Source organism: Corythoichthys intestinalis, chromosome 2, assembly GCF_030265065.1.
Source record: "Corythoichthys intestinalis isolate RoL2023-P3 chromosome 2, ASM3026506v1, whole genome shotgun sequence".
Classification (NCBI taxonomy): domain Eukaryota; kingdom Metazoa; phylum Chordata; class Actinopteri; order Syngnathiformes; family Syngnathidae; genus Corythoichthys; species Corythoichthys intestinalis.
This window is the reverse complement of record NC_080396.1, coordinates 27,481,115-27,495,105: the sequence shown is the minus strand read 5'-3', so window position 1 is coordinate 27,495,105 and position 13,991 is coordinate 27,481,115. Positions and strand designations below refer to the sequence as shown.

At 41.6% G+C, this 13,991-nt stretch overlaps 1 protein-coding gene across 6 annotated transcripts in view; it reads left to right on the top strand.

The window, feature by feature from the left end:
* Window positions 1–13,991, top strand: part of LOC130905204 (nck-associated protein 5-like) — a 136,216-nt gene that overhangs the window by 18,130 nt on the left and 104,095 nt on the right. For 3 of the 6 annotated variants that reach the window (XM_057818365.1, XM_057818349.1, XM_057818411.1), the window contains exon 2: window positions 9,393–9,466. In XM_057818365.1, coding sequence (XP_057674348.1) covers window positions 9,399–9,466 — 68 coding nt within the window. In that variant the 5' untranslated portion in view covers window positions 9,393–9,398. Of the gene's footprint in view, window positions 1–8,785; window positions 8,816–9,012; window positions 9,081–9,392; window positions 9,467–9,778; window positions 9,797–13,991 lie in introns of those variants that run through there. The other 3 variants (XM_057818356.1, XM_057818353.1, XM_057818375.1) reach the window with 3 other exon arrangements.

The following is a 13,991-nucleotide window of genomic DNA, read 5'->3' as shown; positions in this document are numbered from 1 at the left end:
TGGTCGTATACAGTACAATATCCAGAAGTTCCCCCGTAGGAATCTCATCTGACAAAGTGTTGACTCCGCGGAGAACAATCCTGATTTTGCGGAGTGCAATTCTTGGGTCTTTAACTTCAAAGTTGTTTTTCCATGGACAATAAAAAATCATAACCTAAAATGGCCAGCTATGTAGCAAATATGTGCTCTAATCATGTAAAATTTCATTTACCGTATTTTTCGGACTATAAGTCGCACCTGAGTATAAGTCGCACCAGCCATAACGTCCAACCCAACCAGCCCAAACGAAGAGGAAAAAAAAACATATATTAGTTGCACTGGAGTATAATTCGCATTTTGGGGGGAAATTTACTTGATAAAATCAAACACATAGAACAGATATGTCATCTTGAAAGGCAATTTAAAATAAAAATAAAATAGAGAACAACATGCTGAATAAGTCTACAGTACTATAATGATGATGCATGAACAACAAAATGTACTGTCCTCACCAGGACGCTAAGGTTCGGTCCTGGCTATACAGCGAGCTAAACTCCCAAAAGACGATGCTGGACGTCCGTATAATTTGCTGACTTTATTTTGGCCGTCATTATGACACCATCATTTGAAGAGTGAAACTAAAAACAGAAATAATACAAATCAATTTAAATAGCATTAGCACATCGTTTAAACAACCACACAACTGGCTCTAGGTGTCCGATCGCGGGTGGAAAACACACAACAACAACAGAAAAGATGATACACACCGGCGTTGCCTCTGTAGAGATGTTTTACAAGCATAAACAATGGACGTAGGTTCGCAGCCGTGTTTTTCTCTCTCTCACTAACTCGCCCAATCGCTCAGACATGAGTAGCTGTCCGTCTTCTTCTGGCGTCTGAGAGCTCTTTTTCGCGTAAACAAGTGCGAGTGCGCCCCCACTTGGGCGTGAAAGCTCCACAAACTAGAAGCATGCATTTGAATATAAAAAAGTTAATAATACAATTGACAATTGCCCGGTATGTTAACGTTACATAACTATTAAGAGTTATTCAGATAACTATAGCATAATGAACATGCTAACAAGTTTACCAAACCACCAGTGTCACTCCAAAACAGCAAAATAACATGTGAAATGATATCACAATGTGTTAATAATTTCACACATAAGTGCTCCTGTGTATAAGTTTCACCCCCAGCAAAACTATGAAAAAAAACTGCGACTTATAGTCCGAAAAATACGGTAATTATTTATAATACCAAAACACTGCGAAACAATGTAATTATGAATTAATAAATATCAATATTGCCTTTATCACTCTTGGGCAGATCTATTTATATTAATTATAAAGGGCAAAACATTTAATCAAACAATAGGTTTAGGCAAAAGTGATATTGAAGGGAAGATTTCAAGAGGAAGCCATCCACTAGATTCGGATATTGTAAACATAGACCTATGCATGTAGCTGGAAAAAAAAGAAACTTATAAAATGCAGAACATTGCATTAAACGAAGCAGTTCTAACTTACGATAAGTTATCTACTTATTCTATAAACATTATTGCTGATAGCTGGAAAAAAAAATTAAACATTAAGTTGGCAATTGAATTCAGTTTCTTTCATGTGGTTGTTGCTATTTAACCACATCATCTAGCGACCATGATGTAAATTACAAGCAAAGTGTAATATTCTGCATCTCGCCCAGTATTCCACACACTGTTTGGATTTATGCGGAAGATGTTGAATGAAAGACGTAACTCTGCGGTAAAAATGTGATCACAGAACTGTGGATTACTGGTGGACAAACAATAGTTTAGCAATAGTGATGCTGCTTGCATTTCTGAGTCCTAAACCTTGTACAGTACGCCTCCCTCCTGTTTGACATCATATTAATTATAGTACTTATCTTCCTGCAAATACCCATTCTAGATGATTTATGAATAGATTACAGCAAAAAATATTGTCTTATACTAAAGTGGAGCGGTGGACAATAGCAGAGAAGAGGGCAAAGATGTGTACATCTTGTCAGTCCCCATGGTCATACCGTAACTTATTCATGCTGCTTATGGAGTCCTCACTAACCATTTATACGTTATAGTGTTTTTTATATAAGCCTAAAAGAAAGCTTCTGTCGACATCTAGAGATTCAAAACAAATTGATAGACATCGTGTCTACATGCATGTGTTTGTGTGCGCGTGTAATGAAAAAATAGGAAATAGGTATATAAAATGTGCATCCTAGAACACATCATCAGCATATAGCAACATCATTCCACATGAGCCTTTATAGATTCACTTTCAGAGGACACGACACAAGCTGTATGCCTCCCATGACTCTATAACTCACGTTTATGGTGATGCGCGCGTAGCACTCACTGATTTTCTGGCATGCTCTCTTGCAACGGGCAGACAGAACCATGATTAGGATTTTATGAGGCGGGCCAGGGCCCCAGGTGAACACTTTGGATGGGGGGACGCTCTGTGTGGGAAGGGGTGATGCTCAGCACTTGATTGTGTGGAGGCAGTGGTCAATGGTTGTCTTTGTACATGGCCACAGCGGTCACCCAGGGACAATTGTGAGGACCCAAGGGCTCATACTGCGACCCGACATCCATCTGGTACTGCAGCTGGGGTAGCCAGTCAACATCCATGCTTCAAATAATTCAAATCAAATTTCTTTCAGTCTTCTATTTGCATAAAGACAAGGCAGTGGAGTTTTTTGGTGGCACGGGCTAAATTATATAATCAAAAGGACCTCGTCCCACTTCCCTCAACAGAATACATGGCCTGACTCCAAAGTTGAAGGACCTCATTACAGTATGGTCCGTTTCCTAGTTTACCATTGAGTGAATGGCGTGAGGGTCCAGTGGACTCCATAAATAACGCAACCCCATGTGGTAGGTGCAACTTGTGACCTACAAGTGAACAATGCAGAATGGCCCAGTGTGTGATGTACAATGCCATGGCAAACAGCTCATGCTGAAGGTAATGCTTTCAGGGGTAGAGGGCATCTGATGGGTGAGCTATTGTAAACCCTTAGAAAGAAGCCACTACCTCACTTCAATCAGCCTGTTGGCCAGTGCCGCTTGAGAAATAGCTTCCAGAGGCTTCAGAGAATGGGAGAGTAAATCGCTAGAAGGGTTTTTTGGTGGGAGGTCAATGGGGGGGTTGCCCCAGATAAAAGGGTTAGCTGAGTAAACATGTAGTAATGATAGAACAGTGCTGTTATTGTAAGAGCAAATAGCTGGCCTAAGCAAAGGAAGTTTAGGTACATTTTCCCATAGCAGTGGCGTGATTACCTGGTTGTGATGTTCTAAGACATTCGAGAAAAATGATGGTTTGGAACGTAAAAAATATTATGAATCAGTTTTCATACTTGAAGTGGGAAGAATTACAGATGAAACTGACAATTGACACTTCGCTGACAAACATGTTTCACTACCAAGTTGAAAAGAAGTCTGCTGATGTCACCCTGTTTGAGATGGTTAATGAGAACCAGCCCTGATGTCAAATTCCTCGCCAACATGCATCTGGAAACATTAAAACTGGTGTAGCTGCTAAAAATAAGACTGCGCATGAGACGATAACAAGGATTTTGTGCCATTAGTTGTGTAGATTTGGCACGTGTCTGACACTGAATTCTCATTAGAATTCCAAGATTGCATCCTAAGTAGTTCACTCTGCTGATTTAGTGCAACGTTAGTACTAAGATAGAATGTACAGTATGTGGCAATTTCAGAATTCTGCTCTGACAATAAAACAAAAGAATGTTGCCAAATGTACACCAAAGGATGTAAATCTATTCATGTATTATTCAACATGGAGAGCTTACTGAGAACACTGTTATTTAGAGTTTAGTGACCTGAGGGTTGGGGGCGTGGTAGATTTACAACACCCACGTGTGTGTGGTTGGTCTTGTGGATCTCTCCATTCAAGTTCAAACCTTTTGGCCCAGGCCTGCACACACCTGGGGGTTGCAGACTCCCCCACAGTCTTCAGCAAACAGATGAGAAGTAATTTATGGCCCCAGGATTAATCATTGAACTCTACTTGTCGTTGGGATCAGAGGTCACCACAACCCATCTCTTTCTTATTGGTATTTATGTATTACTCACGTAGCAATTTCACAACTGCAACATTTCTAGCTTTGCTGGCCAGGACAGGAAGCTTAATAGGCTGGAGTTGCACAGATAGTGCAGGTGGCTGAGCCATTACTTGCAGATTTCATTTATGTTTTTCTGGTTGTGGATGCTCTTATAGGAAAGCTTTAATTCCAAGGCAAGGAGTTGGGTAAAGTTTGAGCCGACAAAAATGTTCTCCAGCAGGCTCACCATCTGCTCGACACCTGGGTCGACAGGCTTGGTACATAAACGGCTTGAGACAATCAATCAGACTTTGCCGTGAAAAGGCACAGGCTATGATTGATGTCAGTTGTGAATTATCCTGCAAGAAGATATGCTTTGCGTTTTGATTTCTGATGCAAATGCGTTTCACCTTGGCTCGTGAAGACTGTTCGGCCGCAATCCTAGAGGCCCTTCAATCAATTTTCATTTTCTTTATTTCTATAGCACTTATCCTCACATGCACCCTGGACTGATCCTAGTCAGTAGCAGGGCATTTATAGACAAACAACACACACTGTTTTAGGAAGGTCACGGAAGCGCATGGAAGAACATGCACAGAAAGTTCATGTACTGTGCTGTCCCACTCACCCCCAAATTTGACTGCTCAGTCAGGTGTGTCGTCTTCCTGTCAAATGCTAAACAGAAGCTCTACCTCCCACTTGTGAAAAGGCAGACATCTGTTTGCCATCACTCAGCTCAGTCTGCCCTTTTCCTCCTCTATCACTTTCCCCTTCATCTCATTTCCAAGTCATGATTGGAATGCTGAGATGGCGTCTAAGTTTGGGGGCAAGCAGCAGTCAGCAGTCTCTTGTCCACGCTCTCTGACCATATTCTCTTTGTAGCAGCAGCAACAGCCAGATCATCTCATCCCCCATAAACTCCTGGCCCCACCCAGCTCCCCTGTTTCCTTTTCATTTCTTTCATCACCAAGCCCCCCCAATTCAAAATCTCCCGCTCTGACTACACCTGGCAGAATATGAGCCCCTAGATGATCATAAAACCTGGGCTTGTAAAAATGTGGGCAAATCTGCACCCCTCTTGTCCTCATCCATAGGGAGGTTGCGCACATATTTTTTAAGGAAAAAGACATAAACACAGACCATACACTTAATTTTATCTGGGGTGAATTGGTCCATTACGTCAAGTCACAGACGGAATAACACAGGTGTTACTAATGACTCTATTTAAAGTGTAGCTTTGTTAGCACAATTAGCAAATCCATCATGTTTCTGTCCCCAGCTAATTCGATTAACCCACGATATTTAATAGTAACCTGTCTGAAAATGTGGCGATGCCCATTTTTGGGAAGGCCACAGGTTTTGTACACTTCCACTCCTTAGTCTCTTTTCCAAATTTCCCGTTTGTGGTTTGCACGGTGAACAGTTTCACCACTGTTCGCTTCAGGCATGAATAGAACGCTCTGTGCGACTCAAAGAGCTCGATAAAGACCCAAACACAAGAGGGGCTATTTTGAGCGTTGCTGGTGGCTCATGTTTGGAAAGATAATCTATCAATGATTCTTGATGGCAGTGAGGTGTTGAATGTTTGGGCTGGGCACAACTGAAGGTGCTGCTAGAGTTAGGACATCAGATAGCTCAAACCCACCGAAGAGGACTAACAGTGTCGTTTTTGTCTCCAAGGTAATCCGTTTTGGCCGACTCGATGGCATTTGGGCGGATAGGCAGGAAGAGAATGTCCAGTGAACTGGAAGTATTTGTTCAGTGCACGTCTACAGCCGAATAAGGCGACTTTGTGAAGCCACTGATTGAACTTTCTACCTAAAATTAAAGCGTTATGCCACTCAACTTTGGACCTGCAAAGTTGGTGAACCTTTGTAGTCTGAATTCTAAGTTTCGAAACCGTGGTTATCGTCTTAAGTCAAGCCGTGTGTTCTATTGGGTTACAGTAATTTTAATAGATTTGGTCATAACTAGGTTAACAGATTGTAGTCCCTCGTGCATCGATTCCCCAGTTGACAAATTTATAAACATTTAAAAATTGTGGACAGCAGAGATTTTCTCTGTTTGGCTTCCAGTTACACAAACACAGAGCTTATTTTATGGTGGCTGAACTATTGCCTTGCTGAGGCGTTCATCTTTGTTAAAGCTGCAATTTAGGGTTTGGCTTTACAAAGCAAGAGATCATGCTGGCACGACAAGTCCAAAATATCACAGCATGCCACTGCAGCCAGGGGTGAAGGGATAGTAAGGACAGGTCTTAGCATTGTCTTTAGTGTGATTTAGCTGACCTTATGGTGTGTCATATTTTTAGCACTTGGACAAAACGTGTGGAACTCTTTTATTCAAGAAAATAAAAACCCACAATGATCTCAAAATATCTTTAAACTAGCAAAAGGTAAATAAATGCATTAGGATTGGTTTTCATCGAATAATTTTCCCATTGGAGGACCCATTACATGTGACAGAGCCAAATATTTCTGACACCGGGCAGTACATTGTTCACCAGAATGTGTCTTGAGATTTTTTTTTTTTACCATGCACAAATTCAAGATGAAAACAAATCCGTACGAATGAAATTTGCCAAGTTGGTGGTTGCTTGGTTCATATGCATTTCAATGAGTACCGTTTTTTTTTTTTTTTTTCTCCATCGCAAGTAAAGAATATACTCAATTTCTATGACTAAACTCTTGCCAAGTCTTGGAGGAATTGATAAACATCCATCCATCCATCCATCCATCCATCCATCCATCCATCCATCCATCCATCCATCCATCCATCCATCCATCCATCCATCCATCCATCCATCCATCCATCCATCCATCCATCCATCCATCCATCCATCCATCCATCCATCCATCCATCCATCCATCCATCCATCCATCCATCCATCCATCCATCCAAGGGCGTAGGTTTGCATAGGGACGGTAGGGACATAACACTACCAACTTTTCAGGAGGCTCAAAGTGTCTCCACCAACTTTTAAGCAACCTTATTTGCATTTTATAATGAGTTCAATTATATAGGTTCCCATATATTGTAAGGATACAATTGACCCAAACATTATTAAGTGAATTATTTTCATTGCTCAGACTTATGTTTACCACTTTTTCACTTGCTGAATGTGCTAGTCCATTTTTTCCTCTCAAACTCACGTTTGATTGGCTAATTACTTGACCCCCCCCCCCCACACACACACACACACGCACTGACCCGACGAAAATACAACATGTCGCCAACATACCGCCTCATCTGCGGGATATTAGGATTTTTTTTTTTTTTCAGCCAACAGCACCCACTGTAAGTAATGTAAAAAGATGTCAATGTATGGAGGCGGGGAATACACCACTAATTTTGCTACTGAAATTTTGCTACAACTTGTATCAGAGTTTGCATAACATTAAACTATGTAAATTTGCTAACCTGCAAAACTTGAGTAGGAAGCTGTTTAGAGAGGTGTCCTCCACTTTTATATGTATTTTCTGCTGTTGACGTTAATTAAACTGTGAGAAATGTAATGAACCGAGGTTTACCCCCTTCTACCCAATTTTCATTTTTGTTTTGTTTATGTGATCTTAAAGCAACACTTGTTAACTTTTCAGTTTTGGTCGATTTTAGCAACACTGGTGGACAAAAGCGGTAGTTTTTTGAAGACTGCGTTTCCCATGAGGACCAGCGCATGAGCGCAAAGTGTCTTCCTATGAGGGGCGTTACAGAAAATAATTGAGAAGCACTTTTATTACTCAATACAGATTTATTTTGCAATGATCAGTTAGCCTATCAATTAATTAGGTTCATATTCGTGAGAAATGTAGCCCTGACCCCCGTTTGCCCAATCTGTTTGGTCTTATTAATGTCCCGTCCTCAGCAAAAAGTGTACATGCATGTTATGCTGTTATATTGTCCCTACTAATGTTGAGCCCAAACCTACACCCTTGCATCCATCCATCTTCAACCGTTTATCTGGAGTCGGCTCATGGGGGCAGCAGTTTCAGCAGGGATCCCCAAACTTCCCATTCCCTAGCCACATTAACTAGCTCTGACTGGGGGATCCCGAGGCGCTCCCAAGCCAGTGTCGAGATATAATCCCTCCACCTGGTTCTGGGCCTGCCCCGAGGTCTCCTTCCAGCCGGATTTGTCAGGAACACCTCCCTAAGGAGATGCCCAGGTGGCATCCGCACCAGATGCCCGAACCACCTCAACTGACTCCTTTCTACGTGAAGGACCAGTGATTCAACTCTGATTCTCTCACGAATATTAGCGTTTCTCACCCTTACCTGTCTGTTAGAATTACTGTGACTTCTACATGAATCTGATTTCATTTTCATTTAAATCCAGATAATAGACGAATACAGTTGTATGAAAGTTATAGTAAATGCTACAGTAAATGGTGGGCAAAGTGAGTAAGCAAATGTCTTTGAAGGGCTAGGGCAAGGGTGTCAAATCGGTACTCAAAGGGCCTCAGTGGGTGCTGGATTTTATTCCAGCCAAACAAGTTTTCACCAATCTGGTGTTTTACAAGTGTAATCAGGTGATTGCAGTCAGGTGGTGCTTGTTTTAGCAGAAACCTTGTTGGTTGAACTGTTTGTGCTAGATCTGTTTGAACAAAGACCAGGACCCACTGCAACCCTTTGTGGAATCGGTGTGACACCCCTGGGCTAGGTTATCTGGTGGTTTCATGACAACATTTAAACTATTACCTCTTTCATTTAATGCACTTTCTCGTAGAGATACGAATGTATCATGTCTGATGACATTGTAAGTCCTGTTTAACTTCAGTGCTAAGCTATCCTGAACACCAGCTTCCATGAAACATAGCTAAGATAAAATTTGAACGAGTCCAGATCCATGAGTGGTTCAGTGGGTATGGCATAGTTTTCGTTTTGGCTTTAAAGCTGTCAGAATTAAAGCCTGCACAAAGGTTGGAATACATTGCGTTGCATATGTGAGCAAGAGTTTTAAACGTTTCTCTTGAAATACCATCAACATGACGACAAGCACAGCATTCCTGACATTCCTGCATGTGAGCTGAAGAGTGTTGTGGTGCCCTGTCATTAGGAGTGGGCTTCTTGATGACAACACTGACTTAGGCAGCCTTAGCTCGTGTTTGAGGTACCCTGCAAATTTTGTAATTTCCCCTGACATGGGCCTTTCACAAAGAAGGATCCCCTTTGTATGGCAGTTGAAATCATTATGGGGTTGCATTGCTAATGCTTGCAACAACAACAACAAAAAATTCTGTCTTCTTGTACAGTGGTATCTTGTTCTGTTGTTCTTCATGTTTTGATACTCAAAATCAATTAAATTGTTAATCATTTTCATTTCTTTTTGACAGGAATACATGGATGCCAACCAATGCATCGATGAGCTTCTCAAACAGCTTGAAGAGGAGCGCCGCAACATTTGGAAGTAAGACCTTCCTAAGACTAAGAGGCAGATGTTTTATGGACAAGGGACATGAGCAGCTGCCAGTAATCAATTTCCAGTCAGAGGCAGCAGAACAATGTTGTTTGATTCTGAGCCTAAAACGAGCTTCGCTGCATATCTCTCTGAAAAAGATGCTTTTTGTGTCTGGCCACAATGGGTGGGGGAGTTCAACTCTGGGCTCTGTGTGGGGTTGACTTGGGGTATTTCTCATGGAGAAGATTTTCTAGGACAATGGGATTCGCAGCACTGATGGAGATGCCAAACTAATGACCTTGTCACCTCGCTACTTCTAGACCTTCCTACCAAAGACATGTGAGGCAATTTTTTTTTAAACTTCACACTTTTATGAAAGGAGCTTCTCTCCATCTCAATGGAGTTATATTCCCATGGCCCAAAGTAATTTTCCCCTTGAGTAGGCAGAGAGAAGCTGAGGTTGAAGGGTCTCAGGATGGGTGGATGGAGACGGGTGGGAGGTGGATGACCACTAACCAGCCAACCCCTTTACTTGGCGAGGCCAGCCCTCAATAAAGGAAAGGGATGCGTAAAAGAATGACCCTTCTGTCCATGTTGCCCACACCCCTATTTAGACACAAGAGAGTCATCGCCAGTGACCTGATGGCTTCTTAGCATGGCTACAATGTCCTCAGAGGGTCCCGCTGTGTGTTTTTGAGGAGGCCGTGAACTTTGTGGTTCTCTTAGTTCAGAGTGAAATCTGATCACATCTTTTCCTGGTGTCCTAAAGAAACAGACAATGACTAGTCTTCAGTTTTACATTTAATACTAGCCACACCTAAGCTTTAATAAGATGTACGGTACGTTGTTTGCGTTTCCCTGATTCGTGAAATTTGGCTTATCTCCTATTTTTAACTATTATTAGTTTTTTATATACAACACATAACCAGGCAATTTTAAAACCCTTTTCCCACCCAATGTTTAAATCAAAGTTGCTGGAATGACTCTACAAAGCTTTTACAACATTGCATTCTTGTAGAAAGAAAAAACACTGCTCCTCTCATTAGCTAGCACCTCACTGTGTAGTAGACGTCTCCCTCTGGACCCAATGATGCTCATCAATCCGTCAAACCCTTACATTCCTCCAGTCCTCTACTTTATGACCTAATGACCCGGTGCATTCATGTCAGTCATTGTACCGTATTATAGGGTATTTTCACACTGGTGGAGTACAAAGATTGGACAATTATGACTTCTTTTTAACCCCGATTATTTATAACCGGCTCTGTAACCACGTGGGTGCACGTTTAAATAAGACTTTTCAATATGCCTCTGAAAAACGGTGATTATCAGTTTGTTTATTCATTCCGCCTATGAAGCAGCTGTTGAAATCTCAGCATCTAAAATCGATGCCGGCACTTGTCCATTCAACGTGATAATAATCCTGACAAGACAAAACTCTGGCACAGCATCAACTTCAGATCCAAATATGTCTTTTTTGGGATGCAGTGGAGCAAATAAGTATTTAGTCAACCACTAATTGTGCAAGGTCTCCCACTTGAAAATATTAGAGAGGCCTGTAATTGTCCACATGGGTAAACCTCAACCGTGAGAGACAAAATATGACCCCCCCCCCCAGAAAATCACATTGTTTGATTTTTAAAGAATTTATTTGCAAATCATGGTGGAAAATAAGTATTTGGTCAATACCAAAAGTTCATCTCATTACTTTGTTATGTACCCTTTGTTGGCAATAACGGAGGCCAAATGTTTTCTGTAAGTCTTCACAAGCTTTTCACACACTGTTGCTGGTATTTTGGCCCATTCCTCCATGCAGATCTCCTCTAGAGCAGTGATGTTTTGGGGCTGTCGTTGGGCAACACGGACTTTCAACTCCCTCCACTGATTTTCTATAAGGTTGAGATCTGGAGACTGGCTAGGCCACTCCAGGATCTTGAACTGCTTCTTACGAAGCCACTCCTTTGTTGCCCTGGCTGTGTGTTTGGGATTATTGTCATGCTGAAAGACCCAGACACGTCTCATCTTCAATGCCCTTGCTGATGGAAGGAGATTTTCACTCAAAATCTCTCGATACATGGCCCCATTCATTCTTTCCTTTACACAGATCAGTCGTCCTGCCCCCTTTGCAGAAAAACAGCCCCAAAGCATGATGTTTCCACCCCCATGCTTCACAGTGGGTATGGTGCAATTCAGTATTCTTTTTCCTCCACACACGAGAACCTGTGTTTCTACCAAAAAGTTCTATTTTGGTTTCATCTGACCATAACACATTCTCCCAGTCCGCTTCTGGATCATCCAAATGCTCTCTAGTGAACCGCAGACGGGCCTGGACGTGTACTTTCTTCAGCAGGGGGACACGTTTGGCAGTGCAGAATTTGAGTCCCTGGCGGCGCATTGTGTTACTGATTGTAACCAATCGAAGCCAAGTCGACATGCATTTAGATACACGGGTTGCAATTCGAAACAAAAACGATATCTTTAAAACAGGAAAAAACAGTTCGATCACAATTAGGTTCTGTTTGGAAGCAGTACGGTATAGCGAAACAAAGTGACGTAATTTGACACAGCATGGGGAAATCTGAGTATTCATCTATCAATTATAAAGCAACCAATTTTTATTTATTTTCCTTTTTTTAAACACTTCCTTAAACTACTTCTTAAGAGATAAAAGGCAATTTATTGTTTAATCATGGCCCGTAAGAAACAAATGATTTTAAGGTAAAAAATGACACTCATATGAAAAAAAAAGAGAAGAAATAGACTTGCATGGCACATTTTGAATGGAATCAGAATATTTTAAGAAAAAAAATGCAGTCATGTAACAAAACTGCTTAAATACTGTATAGCCTAGTGCTTTGGCAGGCAGGGGCAAATGGGTAACAAATGTGAAATATAGGCTATTGATCTAAATATTGCCTAGTTCATTAAAGGGATCCTCGATCTTACAATCATGTAGGCTCTAGTAAACCACAATTGTTCTCTTGTACTAAAATATGTTGTTAGAAACACATAAAATGTTAAATCAATAGCAATATTTTACAATATTTAGCACATATTTTGACCGATAGTTGGCGCCATGTTTTGTGGGCTCGGATTGATGACGTAAATGGGACGTTTCCAATTGTGTACAACAATTGTATATTGCTGGCTAAACTCGGCAAGTAAATGCCACGATGTGCTGCTTTTGGATGCAATTTCCAGTCAAATGGAAACAAGGGGAGTGATGTGAGTTTCCACAGATTTCCTTTTGACAAGAAGAGGACAAAGGATTGGGAAAATACCTGTAGACTGACAAAAGTTCCCAAACACCCAAGGCTTTGTTCTCGCCATTTTTCTCCTACCGCGTTCGAGGCTTTTAGTCGACGACAACTTATGAAAGAGCTCACTGGAGTGGCTGGATATAAGCAGAGACTAGAATCAAATGCTGTTGCAACTATTTTTCCCTCACAAGAAGCCTCAACACGCTTGGATAGCGAGTGAAATGCGCGCAATTAAGCTCCAAAGACAAGAAACCCTGGCCGCTCTCTTAAGCAGGCAAACCGCTCCTGTCGCTACAGCGGTAAGCGAACCTTCGGACCAACCGCTAGTCACAGAGGAAGCTAATAATTCACCTCTACTGTCAGTTCATCAGGCAGTAAGTGTGTTTGTTCAGTATTCACCTAATATGAGTGATGCTGCCACTCAAACTGATCCAGACACCTCCGATGCAGCGGCACGGTGGTGAGCCGATGCGCTCCGAGTACTTAATATGGACCACCCTTACGTAGCTAAACGTGAGTTGGATGTACAAGACATGGATGATACTTGATCCCAGGAAATGTTCCCGTCAGATGACAAATTTAATGAGGAAAGTCAGCCACGACACAATTCCGATCCTGACTATAACACGTGTGCATCATAGTTTTATTACCTTCAGTGAGAGTTTATAATGTCAATAGTCATGAAAATAAAAATGCATGAATGACAAGGTGTTTTCAAACTTTTGGCCCGTGCTGTATGTAAAGCACACTACAGCTCTAGATGCTAACAATCTACATAATTATATTGGAATAAGTTTGATCACACAATAACTGACCTTGAAGATCTGCTAACAAAAACAGAATTCTCGACAGCATACACTCTCTCGCTCCGTTGTCATTGAGACGCACTTTCCGCAAGTACACCACCAGTTTTGCCCAACTCTTGTCTCATCAGGTATTTCCTGCTCTGCGTTTTGCCTTTGCTGCTCGTCTTGTGAACGACCGACAGTGCTGTCCTGCCCTTCACTTTTCCGCTCTGCTTCAAATTGGAAGCGCAGAACCGACGAAGTGTTGGGGTAGCTAATGAGTGACATGCTGGAAGTTCGGCAGTGGGCCATGTGACGTCACAGCACTGCGACGTTAATAAGAATGGCGACCTATCAGTTAAAATAATTTTTCAAAACGAAAAAATTAGAAGGGGTCTTAATATCAAATTATTATAACTCATACTAACATTTATCTTTTAGGAATTACATGTCTTTAAGATCAAGGATCCTTTTAAATACAACAAATAA